The sequence below is a fragment of the Trichoderma citrinoviride genome, assembly GCF_003025115.1.
Source record: "Trichoderma citrinoviride strain TUCIM 6016 unplaced genomic scaffold BBK36scaffold_7, whole genome shotgun sequence".
Classification (NCBI taxonomy): domain Eukaryota; kingdom Fungi; phylum Ascomycota; class Sordariomycetes; order Hypocreales; family Hypocreaceae; genus Trichoderma; species Trichoderma citrinoviride.
In genome coordinates this window covers 1,785,348-1,800,810 of record NW_020194715.1, presented here as the reverse complement: position 1 = coordinate 1,800,810, position 15,463 = coordinate 1,785,348, and the positions used below count along the sequence as shown (strand labels likewise).

General features: G+C 54.0%; 6 protein-coding genes across 6 annotated transcripts; 4 read left to right on the top strand and 2 right to left on the bottom strand.

Moving 5' to 3' along the window:
- Positions 1–61: 61 nt before the first annotated feature.
- Positions 62–1,013, top strand: BBK36DRAFT_1135478 (ribosomal protein S10). Its single transcript, XM_024892658.1, has 3 exons — positions 62–157; positions 214–254; positions 318–1,013. Exons 1-3 carry the CDS (start codon positions 119–121, stop codon positions 958–960), a joined length of 723 nt encoding a protein of 240 aa, XP_024749932.1. The 5' UTR covers positions 62–118; the 3' UTR covers positions 961–1,013.
- Positions 1,014–1,967: 954 nt separating this feature from the next.
- Positions 1,968–3,092, top strand: BBK36DRAFT_1159636 (hypothetical protein; the record flags this gene model as incomplete). The annotated part of the gene is made up of 4 exons (XM_024894219.1): positions 1,968–2,101; positions 2,236–2,606; positions 2,687–2,933; positions 3,008–3,092. The coding sequence occupies 4 exons, from the start codon at positions 1,968–1,970 to the stop codon at positions 3,090–3,092; spliced, it is 837 nt and encodes a 278-aa protein (XP_024749931.1).
- A 1,593-nt stretch (positions 3,093–4,685) lies between these two features.
- On the top strand, positions 4,686–7,637 carry BBK36DRAFT_1169193 (DNA excision repair helicase; the record flags this gene model as incomplete). The annotated part of the gene is made up of 8 exons (XM_024895277.1): positions 4,686–4,702; positions 4,759–4,799; positions 5,026–5,157; positions 5,215–5,468; positions 5,545–5,661; positions 5,724–6,054; positions 6,107–6,204; positions 6,276–7,637. 8 exons carry the CDS (start codon positions 4,686–4,688, stop codon positions 7,635–7,637), a joined length of 2,352 nt encoding a protein of 783 aa, XP_024749930.1.
- Positions 7,638–8,073: 436 nt separating this feature from the next.
- Positions 8,074–11,068, bottom strand: BBK36DRAFT_1201789 (hypothetical protein; the record flags this gene model as incomplete). The annotated part of the gene is made up of 4 exons (XM_024897185.1): positions 8,074–9,925; positions 9,981–10,137; positions 10,195–10,369; positions 10,448–11,068. The coding sequence occupies 4 exons, from the start codon at positions 11,066–11,068 to the stop codon at positions 8,074–8,076; spliced, it is 2,805 nt and encodes a 934-aa protein (XP_024749929.1).
- A 976-nt stretch (positions 11,069–12,044) lies between these two features.
- Positions 12,045–13,409, top strand: BBK36DRAFT_1159633 (hypothetical protein; the record flags this gene model as incomplete). Its single annotated transcript, XM_024894218.1, has 3 exons — positions 12,045–12,131; positions 12,217–13,091; positions 13,142–13,409. The coding sequence occupies 3 exons, from the start codon at positions 12,045–12,047 to the stop codon at positions 13,407–13,409; spliced, it is 1,230 nt and encodes a 409-aa protein (XP_024749928.1).
- A 561-nt stretch (positions 13,410–13,970) lies between these two features.
- BBK36DRAFT_1118581 (yippee-like protein) lies at positions 13,971–14,370 on the bottom strand (the record flags this gene model as incomplete). Its single annotated transcript, XM_024890492.1, has 2 exons — positions 13,971–14,204; positions 14,272–14,370. 2 exons carry the CDS (start codon positions 14,368–14,370, stop codon positions 13,971–13,973), a joined length of 333 nt encoding a protein of 110 aa, XP_024749927.1.
- Positions 14,371–15,463: the final 1,093 nt, after the last annotated feature.

The following is a 15,463-nucleotide window of genomic DNA, read 5'->3' as shown; positions in this document are numbered from 1 at the left end:
GCACTGTCATTCTAGGAAGTTTCACCCCACTCCAATTGGCTGAACTGATCATAGCAGATTCTTCCAGTCGCAAACTCGCGATTTGATCTCGACATAGCCGAATAAGAGACGTTTGGATATGTTCAAGCAGAGCTCGCAGCGTCTCTCGCAGCTCCAGGTACAATGCGCGACACTACCAGCAGGCAGAATGGCAGCTAATTGCAGTGATGATAGGCCGCCGTGCCATGGGCTGCGAGGAAAACCCCGGCCTTGGGGTAAGCATTCCCTGACGAGAGCAACGACATTCGAAGCAGCATAAGGTCCTGACAAAACGCCAGGTGCATGATCAACGAACCGAGATCGAGGAACTACTCCACTCCGGCCAAACCAGATCGCAACAACGAACCGAGCATACGGAGTCCACGCTCCCTCCAAGCCCTCCATCTCAAGCCACTGAAACGCGAGGCTGAATACGGCATCCCGTCCTGCGACCTGCAGCTGCGGTCATTCAGCTTGCAACCACTCCAATTCTTCTCGGACTTTGCGCTGCGAGCGGCGTATTATCTTGGACTGCCGGCGTCCGGCCCAGTCACCCTTCCCCGAATCACAGAGCGATGGACCGTGCCGAGGAGTCACTTCATCTTCAAGAAATCCCAAGAGAACTTTGAGCGTGTGACGCTGAGGCGCTTGATCCAGATCAAGGATGGCAATCCAGAAACGGTGCAGCTCTGGCTCGCCTACTTGCGCAAGCACCAGTTCTATGGTATTGGTATGAAGGCGAACATGTGGGAGTTTGGCACCACAGAAGAGTCCAAGCCGCTAGAGGAAATCGAGGCATTGACTTCGGGGCAGGATGCTCCGTGGTCTCATCTTGGACAGACGAGAAGCATCGGGGATGCTGACAAGGTGGTGGACATTCTGAACTCTCGCCGGGTCAAGAAAGCCGCAGACAACAACTTTCCGATTCACGAGATATCATAGAGAGAATATACCCATTCAGAAGCAGTCCGAGCAGGTCCGAGTCAGTTGCTTGACTTTCTACTTTTGACATAAGGAAACGTCAGTGTTGGGACAGCAAAAGCATCAACAGGGAGCTTGTCCATCCCGTCTCAACTACATACAACAAACTCGCTGGACATCCCCAAAAGTGCTCGCATACAGTGAATCGATGCAGACTACGGCTGCAGGTCTTACTCTGGAGACAAACAACGGGCAAAAAGGAACAAAAGCAATAAAATAGAAAAAAAACATACAACAGCCGGTGTTCGCCAGTGGTCACCCACCTGACTACTAATCTGCCTCTCATTGGCTTGACTCTGGGAGAGCAGACGGGATCCCGTATTTTCCAATGGATATGGTCGTATGTGATTGACAGGCCACCGTAACAGCTCCATGAAGCTCTCTACAGCATCAAGAACGGCAAAAAAAGAAAAACATACAACAGCCGGTGTTCGCTGGTGGTCACCCACCCAACTACTAATCTGCCGGTTGGTGGCTTATCTATGGGGGAGCAGACGGGACCCCGAGTTTTCCACTACCTATGGTCGTATGTGCTTGAATCTGTGAGCAAATTGGGTTATAGCTGAGAAGCGGAGATGCCTTCTTGGTGGAAGCATGGCTTTGCGGTTGATATAAAGAAACCCCCCGGGAAAAGCTGTGGCCTTGAGTAGCGTTGAGAATGTGTAATCAAGAAAGGTTGTAGGATCAACCCATGAAAGACTTATCCAAGTAATGGTCTAGTAACAAAACACATATGGAAACACTTACAAGAATTGGTTTTCTAGGGAATATACTCACATGAATGTCCAGCGTCTATATTTAGACGTTGCACCCTTCAATGCACATCTATGCGTAATGTGGGGTTCAGGCACGCGTCTGTTATCGATAATGGATGTCGCTCTTCAAGCTCCCACTCCATTTTCGACTTCTGCCAATGCTGACCATCGCTTAAACACGGCGAGTCAATTCCACCACAGGGCTTTGTCGCCATGCTGCTCTCTCGCATATCGCGGCCGATGCCGCTGTCCGCGAAGCCCATCACGAGGCCAGTGATGCTATGTAGGCGATGCATCTGGGCAACGACGTCAGCGGGCTTTGGGAGCCATCGGCCGCGAAGGGACATGTAAGGCACTCCAAACCGAACCTTTGCCATGCATTGCACGCAGCGGGAGAGCAACAGCAGGCCTCTCCAGACAATTGGTCTCCCTTCAGTTGGAATCTTAGGTAGAAGCGATCGTGTTAACATGCCTGTCGTAGCGCCCCTGTGCCGCCCACCTTGAAAATCATAAAGCGATTCAACCACCAACCCGGTGACCAGGCGGATAAAGGCGTCGCGAAGAAGGCACTCGTCAGCCCAGCCATTCACGAGGACATCTACACGATACCGAACTTCCTCACCTTTACCCGACTCGTCGCAAGCCCAGTCGTAGGATACCTCGTGCTGCAGGATGCGCACACCTGGGCCGTCGGCTTGCTGGCCTACGCTGGCTTTACAGATCTGCTGGACGGCTGGATAGCGAGGAAATGGAATCGCAGGACAGTCGTCGGCACGATCATTGATCCAATGGCGGACAAGGTTCTGATGACTGTGTTGACGGTATGCCTGGCCATCAAAGGAGCACTGCCTGGTATGTGAACAGCCCATGTCTAGACTTACAGGTGAAGGGTGCATTATACTGACTGACATGGCTCTTGTTCCTGCAATCAGTCTGGGTTGCGAGCATCATCCTGGGCAGGGATGTCGGACTCGCTATTGCAGCCATATACTACCGCTGGATCTCACTGCCGCCCCCAAAGACATTCACACGATACTGGGACTTTTCACTGCCATCCGCCGAAGTCCGACCCACGACCATCAGCAAATACAACACCTTTCTTCAGCTGGCACTGGTTGGTCTGACGACTGCAGCACCGCTCTTGAGTGTCGATTTGGCGCCGACGCTTACAATTTTGCAGTACGTCTTTGACTATCTACCAAGTTACCCCCAGCCGTGTATGTTGTTGCCGGTTTTGCTTACTAGCATCGCAGATATGTGGTAGCTACGACGACTGTGTGGAGCGGAGCGAGTTATGTCTTTTCGAAAGACGCCATCAAGATTCTGAACAAGCCTTGACGTAGAATCAGGGTTCCATTTGGGTGAGACATTCAGTCTCTTGTTGTATATATTAGCATAGAGTAGAATATGAATAGCGAAGCATTGGTGTGGTTTACACAAAGGGTCCCGGGTAGGTGGCAGCTCCCATATTCCGCCCAAGGTGTTCTATCCTTACCACCCGGGATTGAGCCTCTGATATTGCACACAAATTACAGAAACTCTCTCCAAGGGGGAACCCATATTAGTTAGGTCGAGCACTGCCTCACATAGCGGCGCCAAATTACGATGTAAGAGGTCAAGGCGACCGCGGTTGTTTAACCATATCTGATCAAGCTGACCTCGCTCAGCATCACACACATACAAGCAAGATGGCCTTGGTACTTCTTCTCTAACTGTATCTTTATTTGGTTTTGTTTTTGAGATTTACGACCACGAAAAAACAAACTGGTCGGCCTGGAGCTGGCTGTTTAACAAGGCACTATTAAATACATGGATGAACCCCAGAAATCCATATACCGCACCCAGACATTCGAGGCACTTGGGCTTGCCCAATACTCTAGTAGGTAATTGGGACTTACTTTGTTTCGAGGCCCCATTAGGGCTTGGCTGTCAGGAGACACAGGAAGAGAGAAAAAAAAAGAAAAAAAAGAAAGAAAAAAAAAAGAGAAAAAGAAAAAGAAGCCAAAAAGCCAAAAAAAGATGCCTAGGAAAAACCCTCTACGGCGCGAGGATGAAAAAACCTAGGACGCACAGAGACGTTGCTTTCGGCTGGCCCTCGGTCTCTATGGCGAGTCTGCTGCCTCGCCCATGCGATATGGACAGGCCGCAGATGTTGCCACGAGTGCCGATTTGTGATGATGTTTGTCCCGATAGCACTGCACAAGGTGCGGCGTTTGTGTGTTTGGTGCCGTGTGGTTGTGAACGACCGTAAAAGGTCATGATGCCGGTTACGGAAACCGGCAGTTTGTCTGGTCAGCGATGAGGGCTGAATGTTGTGTGTCTGGCCAGCCGTAAAAAGGCTGGAATGGAATGTTTCGTGCCAGCATTGAAGCTGGAGTGGTTGTGGTTGAAGCAAGAAGGTATGAAGCTCTCAAAGTTCCCTTCTTGTGGCGGCAGAGGGCTTGCTGAGCCCTCGCGGCCTGGTTTGGCGTGAGGCCCTGCAAAGATCCCTGGCCTCCATACCTGACTGCTAGCAAAAGCTAGGTATGGGAGATGTTTGCAGGAGAGAGTTGCCCTCTCCCAACAGACGTTGCCTGCTCAGGCTTTTATACTTGAGCTGCCAACAGCGTTCTGTCTGTCTGCCCTGAGGTATGCATAGAGGTCTTTTCCTAATTGGGCAAGTTGCGATGCCGTGCAAATGGAGCCTCCAGATTGGCCGTCGTATCACGTGCCAACGTGCCATCAAGTGGGCCGTCTCAATTGCGCTTGTCCCCTTTCCGGCTAGGTAAACGCGCTCCCTACCTTTGACTGCTTACTCAGCTGCCAATCTACATACGTCAAGCGTTCAACTGCTGCTAAACCTCTTTGCCTCTTAAGCTGGATATAGCGTGAGAAGCTTCTACAACTTGAACCGATCATTCACTCATCCGACGCTTCATCAGACACGACACAATGAAGTTCAAAATCGAGTAAGCTGGTCTTTCCGCGATGTTTGGCACGTGCAGGCGAGCTCACGAGTCAACAGCGACCTCCCCGTGTTATTTCCTTACCCAAGGATATATCCAGGTATGTGCTGCCCGTCACTCTCATCCCCGTTCACGCTTGGTGCAGCATCGTATAGATAGCTAATACAGCCACAGAACAATATGCGTGAGTGTCTTGCTAGTACATGAATTGACCGCTTTCTGTACACACGCTGACCGCCGAGAATTGTTGGTAGGTATATGTGTGATCTGAAAAGTATGGCCTTGAGAGCCCCTTGACACGTTTGGCCGTTTACTCACCGATGCAGAAACGCTCGATGCGGGCGGTCATTGCGTCTTGGAGATGCCGTCAGGGACCGGCAAGACGGTGTCACTGCTGTCTCTCATCGTCGCATATCAGCAGCACATGCCCGAGAAGCGAAAGCTCATCTACTGCTCTCGTTCGTGACCCCTGCCGCAGGCTTGTGAACCGACCGAAGCTGAACCGCTCTACACAGGAACCATGTCTGAGATTGAAAAGGCTCTCGTCGAGCTGCAGTCTCTGATGAAGTATCGCGCCGAGCAGCTGGGATACGAAGAAGAGTTCCGCGGCCTTGGTCTGACGAGTCGAAAGAACTTGTGTCTTCACCCCTCTGTAAAGAGGGAAAAGAGTGGCTCCATCGTCGACGCCCGCTGCCGAAGTCTGACTGCAGGCTTTGTCAAGGAGAAGAAAGACCGAGGCGAAAACGTCGAAGTTTGTGTCTATCACGATGTGCGTTCCTTCCAACATCTACCCGCTACTCGACCCCTGGCTGAGTCACTGTCCCTTGTGTACTGACACTATTCAGAATCTTGATCTCCTCGAACCACATAACCTGATACCCAACGGCGTATGGTCCTTTGACGCGCTGTTAAAATATGGAGAGGAGCATAAGCAATGCCCCTATTTCACCGCCCGACGCATGGTACTGAAACCCATAAAGATCCGCGACTTTCTCAAGGAGTCATATCTGACGCTGCCAAACAGATGGAATACTGCAATGTAGTCATATTTTCATACCACTACCTCCTGGACCCCAAGATTGCGGAGCGTGTCTCAAAAGACTTTTCCAAGGACTGCATCGTGGTCTTTGACGAAGCTCACAACATCGACAACGTCTGTATCGAGGCGCTCAGCACCGACATCACCGAAGACTCAATACGCAAAGCGACCCGCAGCGCGCAGCATCTGGAGCGAAGAATTGCTGAGATGCGAGAGACAGATCAGGAGCAGCTCCAGAACGAATACGAGAAACTCGTTCAGGGGCTTCGCGCGACTGATGAAGCGAGACAAGAGGATGCCTTCATGGCAAACCCAGGTATGTGATGCCGTTTTACATTTACGCTGCCATAGCTGAGACATCATTGCAGCGCTACCGGATGATCTTTTGAAGGAGGCTGTGCCGGGCAACATCAGAAGAGCAGAACATTTCGTGGCTTTCTTGAAACGATTCTTGGAGTATCTCAAAGTCAGTGCAGCCTTTTATCTACATCCCCTCCCCTGCCCCTTGGTCCGTCATACTGATTGCCCTCGTCTCAGACGCGGATGAAAGTCCGTCAGGTCATATCAGAGACACCGCCCTCGTTTCTGGCGCATCTAAAAGAGCATACATTTATCGAAAAGAAGCCATTGCGGTTCTGTGCCGAGCGACTCACTTCCCTTGTCCGGACCTTGGAACTCACAAATATTGAAGACTACCAAGCACTCCAGGAAGTGGCAACCTTCGCAACCCTTGTTGCAACTTATGAAAAGGGCTTCCTGTTGATCTTGGAGCCGTACGAGTCCGACACGGCAGAAGTGCCAAACCCTACCCTTCACTTCACTTGCCTGGATGCGGCCATTGCCATCCGGCCCGTGTTTGAGAGGTTTTATTCAGTCATCATCACCTCTGGAACGATTTCGCCCCTGGAGATGTACCCCAAAATGCTGGACTTTGCGACAGTCATACAAGAATCCTACAGCATGACGCTCGCACGGAAATCCTTCCTTCCCATGATTGTGACCCGGGGCAGTGACCAAGCTTCGATCTCGTCAAGCTTCCAAGTTCGAAACGAGCCGAGCGTTGTCCGCAACTACGGCAGCCTCTTGACGGAATTCGCAAAGATCACGCCTGACGGCATGGTCGTCTTCTTCCCGTCCTATCTGTACATGGAGTCCATCATCAGCATGTGGCAGGGCATGGGCATCCTCGACGAAGTGTGGAAGTACAAGCTCATCCTGGTGGAAACACCCGACGCGCAAGAGACGTCGCTGGCCCTGGAGACATACAGGACTGCCTGCTGCAACGGCAGGGGGGCCATCCTGCTCTGCGTCGCGCGAGGCAAAGTGTCCGAGGGAATCGACTTTGACCATCAGTACGGCCGGACGGTGCTGTGCATCGGCGTCCCGTTCCAGTACACGGAATCGCGAATCCTCAAGGCGAGGCTCGAGTTCTTGCGGGAGACGTACCGCATCAAGGAGAACGACTTCCTGTCCTTTGACGCCATGCGCCACGCCGCGCAGTGTCTGGGCCGTGTCCTGCGAGGCAAGGACGACTACGGCGTCATGGTGCTGGCCGATCGACGGTTCCAGAAGAAGAGGAACCAGCTGCCCAAGTGGATCAACCAGGGCCTCTCGGACGCCGACACGAACCTGAGCACGGACATGGCCGTCAGCGCTGCCCGCCGGTTCCTCAAGACCATGGCGCAGCCGTTCCGGAGCAAGGACCAGGAGGGCATCAGCACCTGGGGCTACGAGGACCTCCTGCAGCACCAGAAGAAGATGGAGGAGGAGAGGGGAGAGGAGCCGCCGCCTGTGATGGGTAATGCGCGGGCCACGGCTCACGGTAGCATAGCTGCTGGGTACGAGTCGGATTACGGAGACCTGGATCCAGACATGATGGAGCTGGAAGGCTTTGAGTGAAAAAGGGGGGCTTTTGGGGAGTTGGCAATGTTTCTACGAAGCAACGACATCTGGACATGGGGGGTTGAGGATGAGCAAATATTGGAATGTAATCTGCAGAATCATAGCAACCCGCAATCTAAGAACGGTCCTTTTTTCAGGAGGAAGCGACATTAAACAGTCTATGTAAATTACTCGCCTGTCAAGCAAATGTTCAGTCCGCCGTTGCAATCTATCATTCGCATCATATAAAGCATAGGACTAGACCAGTCGGTCAGTTTCCATTGCCAGTCATTACATCTCCCGTGAATAAGAAACCATCGGCCAGGAACAAACTCCCCCAAGAACCGTACCTCACATCCCAACTCGGGTAGAAAACAGAAAGTGTAAAAGACGGGCAAGGGGGGTATTGAAGAACATAGCAAGCAGTCATTTGGGCGCCAAAACTCCCGCATATCTAACCGGCAGCGGGAATGCGCCTCGACGCCTTGACAGCCCTCATCGCAGGTAGCGTGTTCGCCCGCCCGGGTCGCCTGCCAATCTCATAGCACAGCATCCGGATGAAGTCGGTGTTGCTCCAGTAGCTGCTGTGGGCGCTCAGCATGTTGAGGTACTGGATCTCCAACGGCCCACCGCCGGACCGGAGGAACCAGTCGATCTGGCCGTTGTCGTTGAGCAAGAAGGCCTTCTTCTCGGCAATCTCCTCCCTCGTGAAGTCGTGCACCTCAAGCTCCAGCTGAGAGGGGAGGCGAACAGTGGGCGGGCGGCCCTCGCTGTCGGCCGTCGTCAATGAGCTGGGATTGTTGGTGGTGCCCATGACAGTACGCATGGCATCGCCAAAGGACTTGAAAAAAGAAGTCGAAGCGGTGGGAACGTAGGCAGTCTTCAGGCTGCCCGCATACACGGGATCGACCGCGCCATTGAGGAAGTAGGCGATCGGATCTTCCCTGGCAAGGATGTTGTAGATGTTATCAACGGCCAGACACCCAAACATGCCCTGCTCACCACCGACATTCTCAGCCATGGTCTCGCTCACATCCACGCCGGGTTTGGCGCGTCCGCGGCGGGGCATAAGAGCCCCCCGTTCGAGCAGCAAGAAGAAGCCGGTAGGGCTTCCCATCAGGAAGAGGTTCCTCGTATCGAACTCGAAGAAGTTGGTCTCGGGCTCCGGCCGGGACAGGTCCAGCGGCGGCGCAATCGTTGGCTGCCGCGACAAGACTTCAACCGCCATGACGCTGCCGAGAGAGTGCGCGACCAGGTGGACACGTCCGTTCTCGGCAAAGCCGGGGTTGTTCCTACACCAAAGGCGGTAGACCCGGTTGGCCTCTGCGACCAGGGCCGCGATCATCTTTCCCTTGTGGTGAGACATGTAAAAGGGGATGTCGAACATGACGTCGGAGATCATGCTCCTGATGGCGGGGATCGTGTTGGGCTCAATGTCCTTGAGGCTGAAACGCTGGGCGGCACTCGACTTGTTGCCCCCCATGCCAGTCTGAAGGGCTCCGTCGTCTTCAAAGGACAGCCCGAGTCTCCAGTTGAGCGGCAGAACCATGAGCCTACTCTGGCTGTTGTGCAAGACCTCTTGCACCGCGGGACTCTGGAACTCGCTGTCAACGAGTCGCCGGAAGCCGTTGACGGCGTGTGTAAAGTGATAGCTCTCGACCCGCTCGGCAATCTTTTGGCCAATTCCGTGGGCCACCAGCACCAGATCCGTCACCCTGCTGCGATCTTTCTCCGCCTCGCAGGCAGGGCAAGTATCTGTTGCGCCGCCGTGAGACGTCGACTTGGTGGGCTGCGTCTTCTTCCTACGGTGCAGACGCTCCCAGGTCAGTCTGTCGAATCCCCGAACGACGGGGATGCCAACCGTCATGCCCTTCATAATTTTCTGAATGGGTCGTCTGTTGTAATAGGAAGATGGCTGGAGGCTCGGCTTCAACAGAAAGGCGTTTGTTCGATCTTTGTATATGACGCTGTAGCTGGAATAGGCGCGCTGGTGGTGGTTCTCGGAGGCCTCGTCGTCTGATTTGGGCGGCTCCATGTAGCCCTCTGTGGCAGCTTCGCCCTGGAAGCAATGGGATGCGCAGAATGGATGCGCAGAAATGGCGGGCTCGGTCGGCACAGGGGCATTTCGATATAACCCTTCGCCTTCTCTGGGCCACAATCTGTAGGAAACCTTTTCTTCTCCCGACGCCCCGACATCGATGGCGCACCGTATCTCATCGCGCCAAGTCTCGGTCCAGGGGCGCAGCTCCTGGTATCCGGTTTCGAGCTGGTTGGCTACAGCCGCCGAGACCGGCATCATGGTATCTCTGCGGGCAAGGTCAGAGCCTGGAAGAACGAGGGAGATGAATCACGAAAACATACTTGTAGAACCATGTTCCCCTCGTCACGACAGCAACGTCGTTGATGGGGGACCAGTACACGGGCTTCATCTGCAGCGTATGCAAGCAGACCTTGTGCAATCTTGCCAGTCCTACCACGACGTCCTGGTCCTCGTCCTCGAGATCCGGAGCGGTGGTTTCTACGGGAATCGGCTGCTCTACCGGAAACTCACTGTCCGTCTCAGTGACAACATCACTGAGCTGTGATGGGTCCAAGGGTGGCTCGTCGCTATGCTGTTGTTGTTGTTCTTCTTCTTCTTCTTGCTGCTGCTGTTTTGAGGGCGTAGTCTGCGGTGCATGGTCTGTACTCGGTACGCGCACGAATGGTTTGCCAGAAATGCCATGGTCGTCTGCAGCCACGAGTTCAACAGCCTTGCGCTGAGCAGAGGCGCCGTCGGATGAGTTGCCGTGCTCTCTCTTGCGGGCCAGCAGGGGGTGGCGTATGGAGACAGGCCGGCGGGAGCTTGGAACGCCTTGGAGCTCGTGGGACTGGTTCATGGCGGCCGTAACGTCCTTGACCACCTCGTCGACGTCGAACAGCCGGTTCGTCTTCCGCACCAACGCGCAGAACGCCGTGTCGAGTTCTGTCAAGGCGTCGGTAGCGAGGTCGGGGCAGCAGGCGGTGAGCAGGGTCTCTGGGATCGCCTCGGCCACCTCCGTCGTTGATTTTCGCGGCTGCTTCTTCTCGCTGTGAAGGCGCTTGTGTTTCGAGGCGAGCTTCCGGATGAGCAGGCCACGCTTCTCCAGATCGGACTTGACAGTGTCCGGCGCCGGCTCTCGGCCGCTTCTGATGTCGGCATGCTGGACCCGGTGGCTCTCCGACGAGAGGCCGAGCCAGGCCTGCTGCAGCATGTCGTTGTCATCGTGGGAGAAGGGGCGGAGCGGCGCCCTGGAGGGCTTCGAGTCGGCGCCGCCGGCGGGCGCGCTGCCGGACAGCGGGTCGTCGATGGGGTAGACGGCCGTGTAGAAGAACTGGGCGTTGACGGCGGGCACTCCGTCTTCCTTGTCCGCGTCCGGTCCCGCGTCCGGCGCCGGTCGAAGGCGACAGGCAGGGCCTAGCGAGTGCTCCATGGAGGCCGCAGACACGGAGGCATCTAGAGGGGTTGGGGATTCGATTCGATTTCGGACGCGGATCCAAGTGCTATGCAGACGTACGTACAGTAACGCATTACCAGAACAAGGGAAGACGGAAGCGGTCGGCACGCGCCTCGGGAGTCCTCGTCAGCAGTGCCATAGGGAGAGGCTGATGCGAGGGCATAACAATGGAAGGCTTCACAAGGAGTTGGAAAGGCGGGATTGGAATCCTAGCGCGACGAGAAAGCACATGGGCCAAAGGGCTGGCTGCTATGACGTGGCTGACTTGTCACAGTCAGTGTATGCAGGCGGGCAGGCAGGCAGCGGGTGTTATTTAGGTACCTACTTAGGTAGTGGCAGCGGCCCGGTGACTTCGAGTTGTGCTGCGTGAGGTGCTGCAGGATGATGTTATTGATGGCATCACGGCGGGAGATGAGGTTGTTGTGTGTTTATATCTGGCGAGATGAATTCACCAGGCATTCACCTAGAAACCTTAGGTATTGCAGCTAGTATGTACATTCAAGCTGCTCTCAGCAATTCTCACGAATCAGCTCCCCCGAGTTTCCATTCCCGAGGTACCAACCGGGTACATCCCCGCTTATGTCATTCCGATCGGCGCTAAGCCTTTCGGGATCTCGTCTAGTGGTCCAGGCGCTGCAACTGTCTTGTGACACCTGAACAGCTGCTGCATGATAAGCAGGGGCGCGCTCATTCACTACTAGTACTACTACCTGGTACCTAGCATTATCCGGGGCGCAGCTGCGGCTCCGTCTTCATCCATCTACCATCCTCATCCATTCATCCCATCCCATCCCCCGTCTGCTCTCCTTTTTGCCTCTTTCTCCTCTTCTCTCTCTCTCTCTCTTTTACTCATTTTCTCATCTGCAACAAATCATCATTTGACCACTCATCAACACTCTTGTCAAGCAAAAAGGAGAGAATCAATCCGCCTCCAGCCGCGTCGTCGCCCAAGATGGCGGTTTCCCGGGGCACCGTTCCCTTTCTCGTGGCCATGATGCTGCTGACGGGTGTCTGCAACACATTGGTCACCAAGTACCAGGTGCGTTCTGCAGGACCAGGAGGGACAGACTGATGGAGCAGTGCACTCTGCACAGCACGACCAAAACTGACAGTCAGTCGTGCAGGACAAGCAATGTGTTCGCAACTGCGAGGATGAGAATCCCGCCCGTCACATCTACTTCAACCAGCCCGTGCTGCAGACGGCGCAGATGTTTGTCGGCGAGATGGGCTGCTGGCTCGTCGTCGGCGTTGCCGCAGCGTATCGCCGCATTGTAGCCAGGCGATCGCCCGCACAGCGCGGCTACCAGGCCATCGACTCCAGCCGGGCAGACGACGAAGACGACGACGACAACACGCTCGACGACGGCCGGCCATCCGTCCTACGGGGCTACCGAGTCCTGCTGCTGGCCCTGCCTGCCATCTGCGACATCTGCGGCACCACCCTGATGAACATTGGCCTCCTCCTCGTCGCCGCCTCTATTTACCAAATGACCAGAGGCGCACTAGTTCTATTCGTGGGTCTGTTTAGCGTCGTCTTTTTGCGGAGGACGCTGCATCTGTTCCAGTGGATCTCCCTAGTTGGCGTGGTCCTTGGTGTGGCCGTTGTTGGACTCGCGGGTGCCATTTGGCCCGATGTCAAGGCCAACCTCGTCTCCAGAGGCCTGTCTGCTATCACGGACTCTCCAGACGGTCTCTCCGACGTTGCCAAGGCCGTCATTGGCGTCGTCTTGATTGCCGGGGCGCAGATATTTACCGCCACCCAGTTTGTCCTGGAGGAGTGGATGCTCGAAAACTCCCCCATTGACCCGATCCAGGTGGTCGGCTGGGAGGGCCTCTTTGGCTTCGTCGCCACGGTTGTGGTCATGATTATCCTGCACTTGGCCATTGGCCGGACAGAAGCTGGCCGATATGGCTATTTTGATGCTGCCGAGGGACTGCGTCAAATGTGGGATGAGAAGGCGCTGCTCGTCTCGAGCGTCATTATTATGATCAGCATTGGGTGAGTCGAAACATGCTCTTGGAACAGGATGTAGCTAACACTTTGCATAGCGGCTTCAACTTCTTCGGCCTCTCCGTTACCCGTACCGTCAGTGCCACCTCTCGCTCCACCATTGATACGTGCAGAACGCTCTTCATCTGGGTCGTCTCTCTCGGCCTCGGGTGGGAGTCGTTCAAGTGGCTGCAGATTGTTGGATTCGCCTTGTTGGTGTACTCCACCTTTTTGTTCAACGGCATCGTCCAGCCGCCCTTTGAGTTTCTGCGCGTCGAGGAAGAGACCGAGGAGCTTCTGCCCGAGGAGCCCATCGAGCACCTGTAGAGGTTATACAAGATTGTTTTCCCGGCGATTTTTGCTTGCACTGTGGCAACCAGATTGATAGTATATGCATAATTTCATGGGATTTCTGGCGTACCGGCAATGCCTGGCTGGATTGGAACACGGACTGGTTATCATTCGAAATGTACAATATGGCTTTGTTTATCGCAGTTGATTCATGTGGGAAGCAGGCAGTTTTGAATAGATGTGGTGTCTAATTCATGCTCTTGATTTCGTCGTCACTTCAGCCCAGTGACACTCTGCTGTCTGGACGTGAGGTGCGTGAGGTAGCTGAAGAACGCCAGTTGAAGTCAAATGAAGAGCAACCCATGGAAGACGCGGAAACCCCAGGAAGCAAAACAAACGAAACAAGAAGCCCTTGCCAGTAGAAAGTTGTGTATGCAACAGTAGGCCAAAACAATAATACCAACACACAAACCTCAAAAACACAACATGCCTGACAAACCTGAAAACCGTTGCCAACAAACTGACTGGAATAAAAAACAATGTATGCAAAAGAAACAGGTCCCAAGTCCAACAAGAAGAGGCTCTCCCAGATCAGGCTCAAGCGACGTTGCACAGCAGCTCGGCCTCGAGGATAAACTTGCCCTCCTTGTACTTCTCCGACGCCTCAAAGGCCTTGTCGTACTTCCAGCCGACCGTCTCCTTGCACTGGTGGCACGTGATGTCGCGGACGATGTGGCGGCCGGTGGTCATGTTGCGCTCATTGGGGTCGCCGGTGTCGATGTTGACGACGCGGTGGAAGAGGTAGGCCTTGCCGTGCTGGCCGCGGAAGTTCTGTCTTTGTTGTTGGTTTGTTCATCCTGGAGATGACGAAAAAGTAAAGGGGGATACTGATACGCACCCTGGAGATAATGTCCTCGTGGTTGGCAAGATGCGCCTTGCACGTCTTGCACCCGTAGATCTTGTTGCTGGTGAGATATGTGTTGTACGCCAGGCCCATCGCTGCGGATTTTCCCAGTGGTGATGATGCACCTCTCTCTCTTCCCTTTCCTTACTTCTCTTTCTTCCTTCTTTTTCCTTTTTCTCTTTTTCACAGTAGGTCGTTGTTCAAGCTCCGCCGACTGTTCCGTTCAAGTGATGACGCTTTTTCGCTTGTTTTTTGGCGGGCACGTCGTCGGGGCAATCGGAATGTCACAGGTTACGTCGTTGGTCGGGACCTTTTTTTGCGGCTGTAAATCACCAAGGCAGGGGAAGACGGCGGGGGTTGGTTTGGTTGCTTTTAGAATAGGTCGCTACCTAGAAGTAGTGTAGAGACAAGAGAGACGAGTGGGTGCCTTTTGAGAGAGGGGAGGAGAAGCTGCTGCCTGATGGGAAGAAGGTTGACAAATTGCTTGCGAGCGAAGTCGTTGGTTTTAAAGTGAGAGAAGTAATAAACAAGAGGTAAGTGAGTGAGAGCGTGGAGTGAGTGAGTGAGTGAGTTGAGTGAAGCGACGGGGGTCTGGGAATGCAGTCACCGGATCAAGTAGAGCAAGGACGAGAGAGCGGCCGAGAATTTCCCGGGCGATGATGCTGGCGGTGCTTATCTGGCGATATATGTGTACCTATGTATTTGGGTGCTGCGCAGTATCTTGAGGTAATTGCAGGTGATGAAATGCTGTTGCAAGGGCAAATAAGGTATATAAGAAGTTGTAAGTTGGGTCATCTCGTTGCCCCGAGAGCAAATGTCACTGCCTATTCATCTATTCATCCATTGCGTAATCGTGCTCGCCTCCTTAGCCTTGGCCGTTTTGGTGCTGTGGCTGGGACTGGCACATGCTTTGCGATTGTTGCTGCTTGCAACCACACGAGATGGCACATGTTCTGCTGTACAAGGATAGCCGATAAGACACTGCATAAGGTAAGGTAAGTAGGTAGACATGTTAACTCTGGCCTAAAGATGGTACAAGTTCTGCTGAATTCTGAACCAGACAAGGTAGGGTAAATATGCTGAAACCCATTCTCCCGTCAGCCATCTTCGGTATCACGATATATGAATAGTAAAGTAAATAGGTACACCTCATATCACACAGCTCATAATGACCACCCGTCACCAC

Excerpts from the sequence above, each read along its gene's own strand:
- BBK36DRAFT_1135478 (XM_024892658.1), top strand. The coding sequence starts at position 119 with ATGTTCAAGCAGAGCTCGCAGCGTCTCTCGCAGCTCCAG. Across the intron at positions 158-213 it reads AGCGTCTCTCGCAGCTCCAG|GCCGCCGTGCCATGGGCTGC; the intron begins GTACAATGCGCG and ends CAGTGATGATAG. Across the intron at positions 255-317 it reads AGGAAAACCCCGGCCTTGGG|GTGCATGATCAACGAACCGA; the intron begins GTAAGCATTCCC and ends ACAAAACGCCAG.